Source organism: Thermobia domestica, chromosome 16 (genome assembly GCF_964235325.1).
Source record: "Thermobia domestica chromosome 16, izTheDome1.hap1.1, whole genome shotgun sequence".
Classification (NCBI taxonomy): domain Eukaryota; kingdom Metazoa; phylum Arthropoda; class Insecta; order Zygentoma; family Lepismatidae; genus Thermobia; species Thermobia domestica.
Window position 1 is genome coordinate 176,384,461 of NC_137469.1, and position 17,191 is coordinate 176,401,651.

The 17,191-nt window shown below is 36.1% G+C and overlaps 1 protein-coding gene across 1 annotated transcript in view; it reads right to left on the reverse strand.

The window, feature by feature from the left end:
• The window catches only part of LOC145672837 (uncharacterized), an 83,364-nt gene extending 68,777 nt beyond the window's left edge, over positions 1-14,587 (reverse strand). The window contains exon 1 of the mRNA XM_081741986.1: positions 13,512-14,587. Within this exon, the coding sequence (XP_081598112.1) occupies positions 13,512-14,019 (508 nt within the window). The 5' untranslated portion in view covers positions 14,020-14,587. The remainder of the gene's footprint in view (positions 1-13,511) is intronic.
• Positions 14,588-17,191: the final 2,604 nt, after the last annotated feature.

Sequence of the window (17,191 nt, forward strand, 5' to 3'; positions counted from 1 at the left end):
AGCTATTATTTCGTTTCTGGTGGTCATAACACCATTACAAGAATATTTTCTTGTTTTTCTAACTTACAAACAAGACCTATAAATAAAATACCCTTTTTAGTTCAACAAACATTCATCACACTTCAAATAAAATACAAAACCGTATCAGACTGTCTGTAAATATTATATGCAATCCTCAAAACATTTTTAACTTGTCGGTTGCATAATCTTCTAGGTGCCAAAGTCAAATATTCATACTCATTATTATTATGTATGCAAAATGTATCTGTCTCTCCAACACGCTAATTCCCATCGGTCACAGTCCTGCTAATAGTTATCGCCAATGGTGTTGGTTACCTTGTACTTAATGTTATCAGTTCTAAAGTAAAGCAATTTTAACCAAACTATACGTTCAAAGTGCTATCTCTTATTTAAAGCAATTGTTTCCATCTGCATATAAACTAATCTGCGCTGTCAAATAATTGTCCGTCTCTTGTATTGCCTTAAGAGTCGTTACCTACACTGTTTAAATAATGTCAAAATCGTCCTTAATGTACATTATATATCTTCTTTACTAGTATGTATGAAGTTATATAAACACATAATTTTGTATAAAGAGTTTCAAAAGTATAATTCTCCAATAACTGCTACAGTAAGTTTTTTTCCTCGTTCATAAACAATAAATAGCGCTGATCATAAAAAAAGTCACTTCTAAAACAAAATGCTTTCCCTCAATCAAAGTGTATTTTCTAGTTTAAACATTGTGTGTGAAGTTTTCCCGTTTCCACCTACATTCTCGTTCCACCAACTTATACATGCGTACTTTTATTCATCCAAATATAATACATAGAAAAAGCTATGGTGGGTACGCAATACAGTGTTCACCTCTGGTGCATGGGGTCCTTGGTTCGATCCCAGCTTGTTTCCAGTTAGCTTTTTGGTGCACAAACACTATGTGCGTGGGTTTTTGTCGTGGTTCTCCTGCTTCTTCCCACTTTCTTCATTCCACCATATTCATTCATTACTCATCATCACCGTCTCATTTAGTCTAGCCAGTATATTCGTTGGATGTAAAAACTTATAATAACTTTTATGTCGATATTTCAGTATTCAATATTCATATCACACATTATCCAATATTTTCGATATTTCATACAACTAAGATCCAACGGTTTCAGTAAATCCATATTTTAAAACCAATCTATAACTCCTTTACGTTAACAACCTCCACAACAAACAATTCAGGAAAATAAGGTTTGCTCTCCAGTGTTTCTATTAAGATTTTTTTATTTCCTTCACCACCTAAAAACAATAAAAGAATTAAAATTTAATTATTTGCTGTATTACGATTTCCAATTACAAAATATAAGTATAAAGTTTCCGTTTTAACTTCACTACTACATTTCATCCTGGTAATATGTTCAAACAATCTCGGGTCTCTTTTGCCTTAGCTTTCAACATAAAAAACCCTTAAGTTCAATCTGCGGTAACGTTAAACGTTCTGTCGCCATATAACCTCATTGTTACACTAGCGTTTATGAAACAAAACACAACAGTTTACAATAATAATAATAATAATTCTTACCATATACTTTCTAAATACCAGTTATACGTCTTACACAATTTATAGCTACATATAAGTAACAACATCTGCTAAGCAAAATGTTTGTCATACGGCTTTTCACGTTGAAGAGTCCTGGTTCGATTCCCGGAGCGCATTCTGCTAACTTTCTGTACAATATAATTTATATATACCTGTTATGTCATACACAATTCATTACTACATATAAGTAACAACATCTGCTAAGCAAAATGTTTGTCGTACGGCTTTTCACGTGGAAGAGTCCTGGTTCGATTCCCGGAGCGCATTCTGCTAACTTTCTGTACAATATAATTTATATATACCTGTTATGTCATACACAATTCATTACTACATATAAGTAACAACATCTGCTAAGCAAAATGTTTGTCGTACGGCTTTTCACGTGGAAGAGTCCTGGTTCGATTCCCGGAGCGCATTCTGCTAACTTTCTGTACAATATAGTTTATATATACCTGTTATGTCATACACAATTCATTACTACATATAAGTAACAACATCTGCTAAGCAAAATGTTTGTCGTACGGCTTTTCACGTGGAAGAGTCCTGGTTCGATTCCCGGAGCGCATTCTGCTAACTTTCTGTACAATATAATTTATATATACTTGTTATGTCATACACAATTCATTACTACATATAAGTAACAACATCTGCTAAGCAAAATGTTTGTCGTACGGCTTTTCACGTGGAAGAGTCCTGGTTCGATTCCCGGAGCGCATTCTGCTAACTTTCTGTACAATATAATTTATATATACCTGTTATGTCTTACACAATTCATAGCTATGTATAAGTAATAAGTTCACACTTCAAGCATACAATTTAGCGTACGGTTCTCCACCTGGGAGAATACTCATTCGATTCCCGGTGCAATCATTAATGTTGATTCCCTTCATATTACATTATACTATATCTTTGTCAAGTTATAATTCCATAAAAGTACACCGAGTCATATCATTTTCAATGCCGGAAAATCCGCAATCAATTTCCGATTAAAACCAAGCACTTCCGTCCCCCTTATACTTCCAACAATTACAAAATGTCCCTTTCCCATATAAAAGTAAACAAGTATACTACAAGAAACCTTTCCAGAAGTTTCGAGTGTGTTCTTTCCCCTATTCCAACAATAATAAATTAAAAAAAGATCTGGAAGTTTTCCAGTGCTTTCTTTCACTCATACCAACGATCCAAATTTCTAGAAAATTCTCCAGCAGCAGCTGTCGCGTTACTTGTGCTGAATATTAATGAATTACCTTGTTCTACGTGTGTGATCTGCATATTTTATTTCCGAAAGGTTTTTTCTGTATTCTGCTTGTCCCATTAACATTTCTTTTGACCGGAAACATTTATTATATGTCATGTTACCTCCGGATACACCTGCATACATTATGTGTCATTAGTATGCGGGGAAAAAGGGTGTATCCATTTTTTAAAACGTGCATTACCAAGTGCTACCATGTCAGAAAAGTACACACTCATGAATATTCATGATTGTTTACTTTTATTTAACATACTACTGATGCAGCAATTAGTTTAGCTTTGCTTCTAGGCTGTCTGAAGACTAGTAAAAAGGAGAAGTGTGATTTGAAAATAGTTTTTTTCCCACGTGGATTGCTTTGCTAGAGCCAACTAGCGATGACCAAGTGGAAGAGCACACTTTAACTTCAGAATCGATGTGGGAGCTTTTATCCTGTTGGAGAAGTGATTCTATTAGACATCGGGAACCATAGAATGATGCCAAGAAAGCAGGAATAACCAATCTATGGCTCGTCGGATGGCTAATCCACCAAACCCAACTGACAGAGAAGCCTGAAGCCATGTGTTATCCTCCAGGAAGCAATTTAGAATAGATTCTAAATCAGACTTTACGGTGTTATGAAAGCGTTCTAATAAATCTTCTTCCTTTCATGATTATGAAACATTTATTTATGAAATATGAACAAAATCGGATGAGTCATTTTCGAGAAAATTGTCCAAAAATAACTCCCCCCTGAGAGAAGCCACTTACGCCACAGTGTAGTGCTATTAACATTATGACATACGGACAAAATTTCCAAAGTCATTTTACAGAGAATTGTCCAGAAATAACCAATCCTAAAGAATCCATTCTGAATTTTTCCTAGAAAAACAACACATACCAATTATTATTATTATTATTATTATTATTATTATTATTATTATTATTATTATTATTATTATTATTATTATTATTATTATACCAGGCACGTACCCGGACATATTTATTGGATGGTCTGAAATGGAAAGATCGGAAGGGATCCGGACCGAGTGGGTTTCCATAAATTTACCCTTAGCGTAAACAAAACATAAGTATGGTATGTTATTAAAAAGATGTACTAAGTTCTTAGGTTCGGGGTCCGAATCAGGTGGACCACCTCTTGGGTGCGCCCCTGCCATGGCTAATAGAAGTCAACTTCTGCAAAGTGTGAGCTCCCCTGCGCTGTGATCTGCTAATCTTTTAGAATTCAAATAAAATTTATCTTATTTAATAACAAAATCATTTGCAATTTCTCTATCCCTTCCTCTTTTTCCTTCTGTCACACCCTTTATCGCATTCATCATAATAAATTTCTTCAGGACCATCTCAACATTTCTTTTTTTCCTTCTCTTACCTACTTTTTTATTATATTTTGTTATTATTATCTTTTGCCAATACTTACAAGAGAGCCTATGGAGGAATTCTCTTCGTTTCTTTCTTTCATTCTTAGACTAGTCTTTCGGCAACCCTGATCTGTACACAACACTAGCCATCTTTCTTATCTTTATCGAATAATAAAGTGGCGGTCCTAGTACCCATTCTAATTGTCACAGGAACATGAACGATACCTCGTTGTAAAGCTTATGGGACACAAATTTCAATGAGCTAACGTTTGTGCCCTTCGTGCCATACCCGTAGAAGAAGAAGATTTTTAAAATGATAATTTTTGTTTTTGGAAATTTGTGAGAGGCTGGCAACATTATTACTTGTCGTACGCAGGAAAAAATATTTTAGAGTGTACACCAAACATTGGGTACATTCATTTAAAAAAATGAAGGGCGAAAGGTCAATACCAAGTGAGAAAAATTCCGAAGGTGTTTCCCACGAGAATCACCCTGTATATATTTTTCGAAATATTTTGATCTACCCTTACGTTGGCAGCCCTAGCGACGCCCCTAATTGTCACAGAGATATAAGCCATACCTCGTTATAAAGCTTCCACAAATTCCAACGAGGTAACTTTTCCCCCAGGGCGTACAACAAATAACAGTGTTGCCAGGGCTCCACAAATTTCGGAAAAAGTGCATTTTTTCCCGACTTTTTTTTTACTTTCTCCTTATTATTATTTTACAGGTTGGACACGGGAGGTAGAAAAGTTACGTTGTTGGAATCTGTGTCCAATAAGCTTTACAACGAAGTATCGTTAATGTCTCTGTAACAAGTAGAGGCGTCGCCAGCGTCAGGGCCCATCGAAAAATATATATACAGGATGATTTTTGTAGGTACAATGTTCCGAGTTTTTCCCCCCCTCTATTGTATCTTCACCTTTCAATTTATTATATGATAGTTCCGAATGTCTGGCGCACATGTGCCATTATTATTTTCGTCATACGGCAAATAACGGCGGTGCCAGTGTTCCACAATTTTCAAGTAGTATATTTCTAATAAGAAAATATACACTGAAAAGGAATTCAATCCTCCCTCGCAAGCCCAATGGCCATAAACAGGATATCACTAGTTAGTATGTTAATTTATCTTTATTGATACCATTTTTTATGCTTGTAGCTCCTTTGGGGGAGAGCTCCCCCAAATGCTAAGTGGACGTGGAAACAAAAACATCCAAATTTCCTCCCTTCCCTTCCATCGCGGGACCCCTAATCTAGATTAAATGCTCACCGTTGGAAAGCTTCATCCTTCCTGAAGAGACAGACACCTAAATCATCTCTTCAGGTTAATTAGGAGCCGAACTATGGAGGTTTAAACTGCCTGCTCAGCCTCTAAGCTGGAAAGGTTAGTATACCAATGTTCCTCTGGTGTCATGAGGAAAAATCAGTGAAACAAAACTAATTAGCACGGCTTTTGCTCTGGTGCAGAATTTTAAAGAAATAACCGATGTAAAATATAATGTAATTACGTAATAGAATAGTTAAGTATGATGTAATAAAATTTAAAATATAATTAAAGTACATTATTTGTAAATTTTTGATCTTTTGTTGCCTTATCCGTTATGTAAATGAGGAAGCTGGATACCTCTTCATTATACATTTCAGATATTATTATTTGATAAGAATAACAGTCTTTTGTGTAGATTATTATTATTTTTTTTTTTTATCAAAAGATCCAGTATATTTCAATTAAAAATTTTCTATTACGCCTTATATCTTGAGAAGTAAAGTCTGTGACAAACATCTTGGCATTTCAGCTAAACGAATAAAACGCAAGCTCTGACGCGATGTTGCCGAGTGTTAAGGGGTGTGGCTACGGCTATGCAGACAAACTATAGCGCGATCAGGTGATAGGGGATAGACGTGGATGTGTACAAAATAAACGTGACAATACCGCTAGCCTCTCATTTGCTAGCAGCATTTAAAGGGAACTTGGAGCGCCGCCTTCAAATGCCAAGATGTTTGTCACTCTGTTTACATATAGTGTAGCGAACCCCAAACTGTCACTTAACTCAGTATGATGTGCTTATTAAGTTGAAAATACGAAACCTCGATTTAGGTGTTATTCAAAACTTTTGTGGCCCTGGTAAAAAAAAAAAAAAAAAATATTGGCCAAGATTGCAATCTTTTGATGCGTTGTTTAATACATGTTAATAACTTTTAAAAAATGAACACTTCAAAGTAGGGAAGGGGAAAATGAACACACTGACCAACCAACCTTCCTGCATACGGTTCGTTCATTCTCAATGGAAGAAGAAAGATTTTCTGTTGCATGCGTCAAGTAACTAAGAAACATGAAGCATTAGGAGATCCCAAGTTGTTTTTTTTTCTTCTTTGCCAAGACATTCCGTTCGTTACTCAAGGTACAAAGGATCAGCTTTTAATCACCTCTTTTCTGGCCGAGAACCAGGAGAGTCATTTCACATTTTGCTTGGAAGGGCAAGACCCCTTGATATTAGTAAAATTTCGCGTTTCTTACTGATTTACTACTATTCAATTGATAAAATCTATATATATATCTCAAACTCAGGGGGTGCAAATGCCCCTCCCTGCCCCCTCTAAATGACGCCCCTGCCGAGAACTATCGCCTAAGTCGGGTTTGTTGATAACATAGGATTTTGGAGAAAATATCTATTCGAATACCATGTATAGGAGGGCCACACACATAAAGGGCGTAATGAAGTTGCTTTGAGCAATTGTAAGGACTTTGAAACTCTTCCCTGCAAAATCAATTCCCGTCTTCCGGCCTCTAGTGACTTTTCACTTTTGAAGGCATTCTTTAAATTTTGATGTTAGGTACAAATATTACAGGAGAAAAAATAGTTTATTTGACATTTCATGCTACAGAATTCTTTAAATTAATTTTAAATATTTTTACTCACAACAAAGATTTGAAGCTATTCAAGAGAGGAAAAAATAATCGATGTTCCTGACATTGCTCGAACTATTTCTTCATAATAAATTTCTCAATTGATTCTGTAACAAGAATTTTGGGAATGATCGAAAAATATGGATCAAAATATTAAGATCTTCGCCAATAATTAATTTTTGGATCAGGGGCCACAAAATTTTTAAAGTCGAGTTTTCATATTTTCTACGGAATAAGCGCATCATATTGAGTTAAGTGATAGTTTGCATTTGGCTACACTATTTGCAGTTCTCCAGATATAAGACATACAAGAATTTTTTTATTGAAATATATTCAATCATTTGATCCAGAAAAAGGAGAAGTAGAGAAAAATAAAAGCTATGCATGAAGACGTTTGAAATTCATTAATGGGTGAAAGCTATTAAAATTATTGGATTATTACTTGATTGTTCGACGGAATTTATAGGTTGAACACGTTATGATAATACTACAGTGCATAAGTTATATATATCAGGTAAATACAAGAAAGAAGTGCTGTTAATTAATAATTATCTGAATTAAGGAAAAGAATCAAATGCTTATTACTAAGGTCGTTGAAGCAAATACTTGCAAAGTGTATGAATAAAAATTGCAGCAAATGCTTTTACTAAACCGGAAGTGAAACAGTTACTTTTACTTACACTCCAACCGTGACAATAATAAAGCAAATCAAGGGGAGCTACGGTGGCTCAGTGGTAGAGGGTTCACCTTTGGTGCATGGGGTCCCTGGTTCGATCCCAGCTCGCGCCAAGTGGAGATTGTATAACGACCACTAAATGTGTATAACTACTGAAAATACTAGTTTGTGGCAAGCTTAACGCTTATTTTTGCATATTTTACATGTCGTTATAACCCACAGTCCGTATATTTATATAATCTAGGTTACTGTATTATCAAAATCCACATAAACACTTCATTTCGATATTATCTTCTTTTTATTGTAGTACGTAATAAGTTAACCATTTACACACATTGTACATGTAAGTTTCACAAGATGTATTCTCTATATATTATATGTTTTTTCGTTGCTATAACAACATACAAAACATGTCATATCACTATCACAACAGAACATCAATCATAATAACAGAAAATAAATTACATCTATACAAGGACCTTATAAAATAGAGGATCTGCCCTTACAACAAAATCTTGAAGCCATACGTCACAGTTTCGCCACCCCTCCTCTGCCCACTCCGCCCAATAGGATCGCAATGTTTTGAGCCAACAATCATGGCGGAAACGAAAATAGCCAATCAGACAGTGGCAGAAACGAGAGTAGTCAATCAGACGTGCCGATGCTCGGTTGTTTTTTGGCTTCATCGATTTAATAGGATGAAGATACATATGAGCAGATCCGCTATTTATAACATCCTTGCATCTATATCTCTTTATATTTTCTTCTTCTTCCTTTTGAACAGCTTGTGCATATTTTAAAAGCACATTTTGCCCGTAAATACAAGTTATTATATAAAAATTACACAATACTGTTACAATTGTGGTGGAAAGTAGGCCTATCGTGTGTGTGGGTTTAATGGAAGTTCTCCCGTTTCCTCCCACTTTCTTCATTCCACCATTTCATTCATTTCTCATTATCACCATCTCCTTTAGCCTAATTGACATAACCGTAGGACGTAAAACTCAAAGATTTCATAAAGGAAAGCAATGTTCCAAACGAGAAGGAAATATTTCCGAAATTTAAAGGTACTATTCGAGTAATATCACACATTGGAACGATGGCAAAAGTAGCGAATGTACGTCGCGTTAAGCGCTATTAAGTATGTGTGACCACTTAAGAAAAATATTACAGGGATGTTGACAGTAGTGCCATTGAGCCAGTTCGCTCCGGTTCGCTAGAACCGGTTGTTAAATTATTTTGAGTTCTCAGAACCGTTTGTTATATCCAGGCATAACAGTAAATTTTACCCAGTTTTATTCAGGAACAGTAAATTTTACTCTAACTATCTTTGTTTTTTAGAAATTTTTACAGCTACAGGGTTAAACATATAATCTCTCAGAACAAGGTATAAGCGTTTATTTCTTAATCTGAATGAGGACTGAATCACATGAGTGTAGTGATAAGGGTGTTTGAAACGTATACATACCATTATCTACGACTGTCGATCCATTGCTGGATTAAACTTTTATCAATACATTTTGGCAAGCATCTATCTTGTATAATTCATTTCCAAGATATTCACAGTGCTACCTAATTTTGTCACACCACCATATATTAGGATGTTGTGTAGATTTCTACTTGTCACTTGTGATATCCAGTAAAAATTTTGCTTTTGTCTATTTTGTACGGTTTGTTTCCTGGATAGATATAAGTTTGTTAGGATAGATGTAATATCTTCATTCTACCACAAAATCTTAAGGACTCATTTAATATCTTCATTCTACCACAAAATCTTAAGGACTCATTTAATATCTTCATTCTACCACAAAATCTTAAGGACTCATTTAATATCTTCATTCTACCACAAAATCTTAAGGATTCATGTAATGTCCTCATTCTACCACAAAATCTTAAGGATTCATGTAATGTCCTCATTCTACCACAAAATCTTAAGGATTCATGTAATGTCTTCATTCTACCACAAAATCTTAAGGATTCATGTAATGCCTTCATTCTACCACAAAATCTTAAGGATTCATGTAGTGTCTTCATTCTACCACAAAGTGTTAAGGATTCATGAATAATATGATACCAAAAGAACTCATGTACTGAACAGAAGCATTTTAATAATAGCCAAATATCCCTTTTAAATTATGTTTTTTATAAGCATCATTCCTATTTATCCTAAAATCACAGTTCCTACCTCATTCTCTTCAGAATAGAATATCCTTTCAAACGTACCATCACATTTCCCTATTATGTCCCTGAATTGGAAATTTTTTAGGGAACTCGGGATTTTTCTCATTTTTTTCAATTAAGAGCCCCTCTGTATTCCCCTCTTTGTGCGTTAAGGTACAGATCTCAAAATCAACTTAAAAATATTAATGGGTATGCTAAATGTGCGTACAAAACTTAAAGTTTCTATCTGGAATTGTAACTCCGTGGAAAATATTTGCCACTGAGCTAAGAACGTTTACACAATGTCCCAGATGACGCGGATGTAATATAAAAATTTCCTGAGACATCCCTTTTTATCCTAGGATGCTTGTTTGTACATCATTCTCTTCAAAATAGAACCTTCTTTCAAACGGTAGCATTGACATGTTTCCATCATAAATCTGAAGGGAGAAAATCGCGAGAAAAGGGATTTTTGTTAAAACTCTTCTTTTTTTTTTTTTAATTTGTGCCCTTCTGAACCCCCTTGTATTAACTCATAGATCTAATAATTACTAAGGAGTACACTGAATGAGTATGCAAAATTTCAATCTTCTAGGTGCAAAAGTAAGCTCGCCAAAAAATAATATTCCCACAATACCCCAGATTCCCGAAAGAGAATCTCAAGTAACAAATTTCCGGAGACACACCTATTTATCCTAATATCATGCTTCGTACATCATCCTCTTCAGAATGGAACAACCTTTCAAACCGTAGTCTCGTTTACATATTGCATCATGTATCTGAGACGGGAAAATCGGAAAAAAAAGAAAAGAAAGAAATTTTTGTTAAAAATATCCCTTTTTACCTATTTGCCCCTCTGAACCCCCTTCCTTAACGCAAAAGTCTGAAAAATAGTAAGGGGTGCCCCTAACCCTTTTAGAATTTTTGGTAACTTTTGTTCCCATGGCGTAATATCGTTTTGACCGCTTATTTAGGTTCTATAACAGGTATTTAAGCCGGATTTTTTAATCAGCCAAATCAAGGATGAACCGAAGAACACCCCAGATAAGTTCTCGAACCGGATGATCAACTTTGCGGCGCCAAGTGGGGGCTGAGGTGCGTGACTTTTTTTATTTTTTCCTAAGGCAAATTTGAAAACTGTTCACGCCTTTAGTTTTCACGATATGAGATTGGAATTTTGCATACTGATTGTGTGTACCTTTGGTCATTCTAAAATTTCTCTGAAATACCTACGTAAAACCGGGTCCGGGTCCGAGGGGCACAAGGGAGTGATTTTTTTTAAAAAAAATCTGGTTTTTCCCGACTTTTTCCGGTTCAAGCATACGATACGGACATGTGAATAGTGTTGTTGGAAAGGGCTCGTTATACTAAAGAAAATAACATTTGAACCAGACTCTAGGCCAAATAGTAATGACGCAATAATTTTTATTTTATATATATTTTATATTTTTATATATTTTATATATATATATATTTCTCCCGACCTCAGTTTTCAAGATACAAGAATGAAAGTTTTTAGAATTATTATGTACATAACAACGCATTTTTCTAAAAAGAAAAAAATCAGATTACATGAACCCCAGGCCCGAGCCAGACGGGCACAAAAATTTAGAATTTTTTCCCGAAAAATCTCCTAGTCATTTCCGATTTTCAAATTTCTGGTGTATAATACGGACAAGCGAGTGGTACCGTTGGAAAGTATGATTTATCCTAACAAAAACGAGGTATGAACCATGATCCTATGATAAATAATAAGGAATCAGTAGCTGTTTGAGTCAAAGTCTAAAATTTACCTCAAAAAGTGGAAATCTTAAAAGGGTTAATTAGTGTGCAAAATTTCATATCTCCTAGGTGCAAAAGTAAGCCCGCCAAAAAATAATAAAAATATGCATAACAATAAGATATTTTTAAGTTATGACGTCATCACACCCTATGTCACGACACAGAAAAACATGAAAGCATACGTAACGTGTTCTACAATGCCTCTAGGCTTTTAGAAACAAAAAGCCGAAGTAAAGCTTTATTAGTACTTTTTTTTTTAATGAATAGTGAAGATTGTACCCTACCACCTAAAAATGGGTGATATAATTTAAAAGGGATATTCTTAAAGTGGGACTTATTTCAGAGATACCCCATGTAATTATAATGAAATTTTTGTCTATTAATAAATTTTAAATAATTTTGTTGCAGGAAATGTACTTCATTTTCAGGATAGTTATTCCTAAGTTTTTACTAAAGCATTTTTGTTGAATGTTAATCTAATAGCACTGTAAACAATTCGATGAAACTAAAACACCCAAAGCGTCCCCAATTTGATTTTTTTCCCCATCGGATGATCAATTTAATTGATTTTTAATTTCTTTCAATAGTTTTTTTCTTCAGAGTGCAGTAATTAAAATGTTTTTTCGCGTTAAAGTGAGGAAATAAAGGCGGAATATTCTATTATTTCTCCACTACAATTAAAATTTGCCAAAGAAAGGCAAAATTTGGCAGATGGGAAAACCACGGTAGATTTTTTTTTCTTTTTAAAAATCGTTTTTCTCGAGCCCTCGCGTCTCTAATATTAAGTGAGAGGCTTGTTGTATGTAGTTAGATGCCTGGGCGCCCGAAAGGGTGGGCCCACCCCCCTAGCTCACGAAAAAATGCATATAACAACAACTTAAATTTCTTCTTATTTGCTTAATACAAATAAAAACCTACCAAATGTAATATATGAACCAGGGAGATGCCGCACCCAAAAAAAATTTCTTCGGGCGCCCATAATCACGTGACATAGATTCAAACATTTGTTTTGATCACGAGAAGTACACTCATGTTCAAAATTACTGTCGCATATCTATAACTGTCTTCTTGTAAGAATATAATTTGATAATGATTTTGCAGGGTACTTTTAATACTGATACTATGTGTAGAATCGGGAAATGTATATTTGTGGTAAATTTTATAGGAAAAGAATTAAAAATACGAAAATTATAATAAGTAAAATAAAATGTGTTGCTAAATGGACAAGAAAATTTTATTTTAGTATCATTGTTCTTATTTACTGCTCTTCTGACATGAAATTTGTCACATACAATTATTTGCCGATTATACACATACTAACATTATAAGAAATACCAGACGAATTCATTATCAAATTATATTTCCAGAACAACATATTTATAGACATGCGACAATAATTTTGGACATGAGTGTACATAATCAAAGTAAGTGGTTCAGGTTATCATACAGATTGAAGCAAGTGTTCATACCGCGACCTTTTGCTTCAAAACAAATGCTTTTACTTCATGCTCATGATTTGAAACATTTGCTTCTATTTTATTCATACGGCCCATTGATCGCTTTCTAAATTTTAAATAACCTCAAGTTAGAGGCGGATCCAGGGGAGGGCAATCGGGGCGATCCCTCCCAGAAGAGGGAACTTTTTTATTTTATATATAAATAAAATATATAGTTTATTTTTTGACGCTCTTAAAAGTAGCTCTAAGTTGCAGTATTACAACCCACCGCCCCCCCCCAGAACTCCGTCCTGGATCCGCCCCTGCCTCAAGTTATAACTGAATTCTTACCTTCGATTTCGTTTTCTGCTTCATCCGTAGTTTCGAAAGCCACGTGCAAGAGCTCAGAAGTATTGTTTCCTCGGGAAATGTTAATATCAAGCCCAGGATAAACATTAAAAGCTATTGAGTCATCGCCTATTATGTTAGACAACGCTAGTGACATAAGAGAGTCAAAAATACCAGCAGCTGCATTGGTGCCGTTGCTGTCACTAGAACTTCTAGCAAAACTAATTTTATTAATGTCTTCATCACTATTAGTATTATTGCTACTACTTCTGGATTGTCGTTTAAATATTATTTCTGAATTTTCACTTGTCACTGGGTCTAATCTTGGACTGCATGGTTCGTTTTCACTCGGTACACACGCTGTACTTAGAGTTTGTTTGCTTACACTAGATTTTTGTACAGTAGTTATATCGTTCCCACTAATACTCCTCTTATGGTAATGGCGGCTGTAAACACATTGCGAGAACATAAACACTAACACGAAAACACAACACGAGCTCCGAATGCACATCTTCCTTGAGGTAACGGAAGTTAGCACTGAACCGTTAATAGATGATTCAGGAACAAACCAACAAACAGAAGTAGCGTGAAGATATCACATGTGGTCGTTGTCGAAGAAACACGGTGAATGTCCGGCTGGAGTGGAGATCGCTTCGCAGTGTCTGTCATGTAGTGCAACGGGGTATTTTAAAAGTCCACTTTCTGGAACAGTGAACACACGGCGAACGCCCTCTCAGATTGGCCTTTAATTTCTTCTTTTATGCAGAGGAAGACTTTATGCGGAATTAATAAGATATCAACAGTGACATGTTAATATACTTCCATGAATAAAATATACGGAATATATCAAAAAGGCGAAGCGCGCGCTTATCTAGATCGAAAAGTATTACCCTAAAAGACAAAGGTAACAAAAGAATTGTAGATCGCGGCCAGTTCACTTCATTGGCAAGTGCTATTGAAAGAGGAACCTTAATTCTCTTAGAGTTCTAATTAATATTCACCAGCAACAGAAGCTCCGATATCGTTGTGTACCTCTCAATTGCAAAACATATCATGTTTGTGAGAAGACACACAGGAAGTCGTGCGAGAACGTGCTAACACAGGAAACCGGTTTTTCTTTTGATCAACGCATTCCGTAACATCGTTGTTTTTAGGTGACTAGGTCAGTATGCAGGAGCGAAAGCTCTCAGTTTTCTCTTCAATTTTTTATTATGTTACTATTTTTCTCTCTTTTTTTATATATAGATCAAGATATTTGTGCAGAAATTCATATTTCTTTCGACCTTTATACAAATAATAATTACTTTCTCTGCTTAGAAAGGACTGCAAGTACTTACATATCTGATGAAGATGTAAAATTGCCATAAAATGTATTAAGAGCCATTAACTAAAACAGTTCACAAGCGAATACTTTTATTGACAGAAAGTGATGTCGTTAAAGAATTTATGACACAGACATTTCCTGAAACTTAAGACATTTATTCTCGAGGATTAGCAAGGAATTTCTTGATGTAACGAATATAACGAACAAAGTAATCGACAAGAAAAACAGTAATAATGATGGACTTATCTGGAGAAACTAGGTAAACTAAATAGATAAATACTTCATATTAGTTTTTAGGATTAGAATTAGGAATTAGATTTCTGGGCTTTCGGCATCTATGGCCATGTTAGCACGTCACATGAGAGATGACGCCCCTCGGCGATCACACTATCCAGTGAAAGGGAAGGAAGTAACCGGCCTGGGACCTATATGTTAGGTACCACCCCGGCATTTGCGCGGTGTGAATGAGGAAAACCCAGGAAAATATCATTCAGAATGTCTGGCCTGAAAAACATTTTACGCTTTTTCGACCAAGTGCCCCTACCGGGAATCGAACCCGGAACCGCACGCAACGAAATCGAGAATGTTAGTGACTACGCTACGAATATGGGTACCTTGGTCCAGGCCCCAAACCAAGACGAAGCGTTTTTTTTTTTTTAATTCGAACCAGGGTGTCTCTGGGGGAGCGTTTACCCTGACCGACCTGGGGACCAGACAAGTGGACTGAGAGTTACCAAATTTTGGTCAGTGGTACCTTGGTCCAGGCCCAAGACCAATACGAAGTGTTTTTTTTTTTTAAATCGATCTAGGGGGATCTCAGGAAGGGGCGAAACATGTAAAAATAATTCAAAATGATCGATATTAGTGTCAAATTCATACTTTTCTCGATCGCTGATATCAATGGTGACATTTTCATTGGCGATGACTTTCAATTTTAGCTACTATTGTATGGGGGCCGGGAGTCACCTGCGGGGGGCGGGTTACCGAGACATGTAAAAATCAGAGATGGAGTGGGTGAGTCTGTCAAGTGGATCAAGTTTTGAGTGGGTCAGTGGGTCGTGGGTCAACAATATGTGATTCACTACGACCCACACCCACCGTGACCTACTGCGACCCATCACCCACCATGACCCACTGCCACCCACCATGACTCACTGCCACCCTCCACCCACCGTGATCCACTGCGACCTACCACCCACCACGACCCACTGCGACCCACCGACTCACTCTGACCTACCGACACACTCTACTCACTACATTGTAGTCAGTATCTTCTGAACACTGGTGAATTTGTCTGTTTTATTTTCAAGGCCTCCATTTCCCTTCCTTTTCCATTTATTTCTGTCTACTTACCTGAGATGAGTAAATGTAACGAGGGAACATTTTCTGGTGTCACACGAAATGTGGACCGAGACTATTGTCAATCGATTTGTGTTAGTGAACATGAAAATCCATAGGCGGAAAAACCCTCGATCGCAACCGTTCCATACTTATGGGGGAAAGAGTAAGGGCACTGCTAACACAACACATTGTAGATAATGAGACGAAATATGGCGCAAGTTCGATGAAAATATGTGTAGAAACACAATATATACTACAATGTGACATTATATTCGACAATACTGTGACAAGTGTGAGCAGAGGCGTAGCACATAATTACAGAAGAGGGGGAGGATAAGCGCAAGTAAAAATGGTCATATAATTGAGGAAAACGGAGAAACAAGGCGTCAGGAGAATGTTACAGTAATATTACATGGTCAAGTAGTCAATCACAAACTGCGGACAGCCCGTAGACGACACCATGAAGCAGAAATGGAAGAAGGAGAGCTATGGAGGGGATTGTCCGTATGGTCCGGACCTACTCTCCTCGTAACGTCCGATGTGTATAGACTGTTGTATACATATATGTATTCATTTTCATATGTTTATGATGATGATTATGACATAAAAGTAAGACAACAGTATACTGCAATGAAAAGTCCAATACACCACTATACATTGAAAGATTCGTTTAGGAAGATGGGGACCGTTTCCCCTTTGTTTTTCTATACTCCACCCAGTACTTGACCATCTCCATTATATACTATATGCTATTCACCTCAAGTCCTGCTCGTATGTGTTCATACCGTGTACGGAACTTTTCCCCTACGCTACACTTCACGCTACCTGCTCTCCTCCTATGTCGTTAAGTGCTACACCTCTGCCCTCAGTTGTCAAAGTATTGTCGAATGTAATATCACATTGTAGTACATGTTTCACTGCGCTTCTATGCATATTTTCATCGAACTGGTACCATATTTCGTCTTATTATCCACAACATGTTTTGTTGGCAGTGGCCCTACTCTTCCCTCCATAAGAA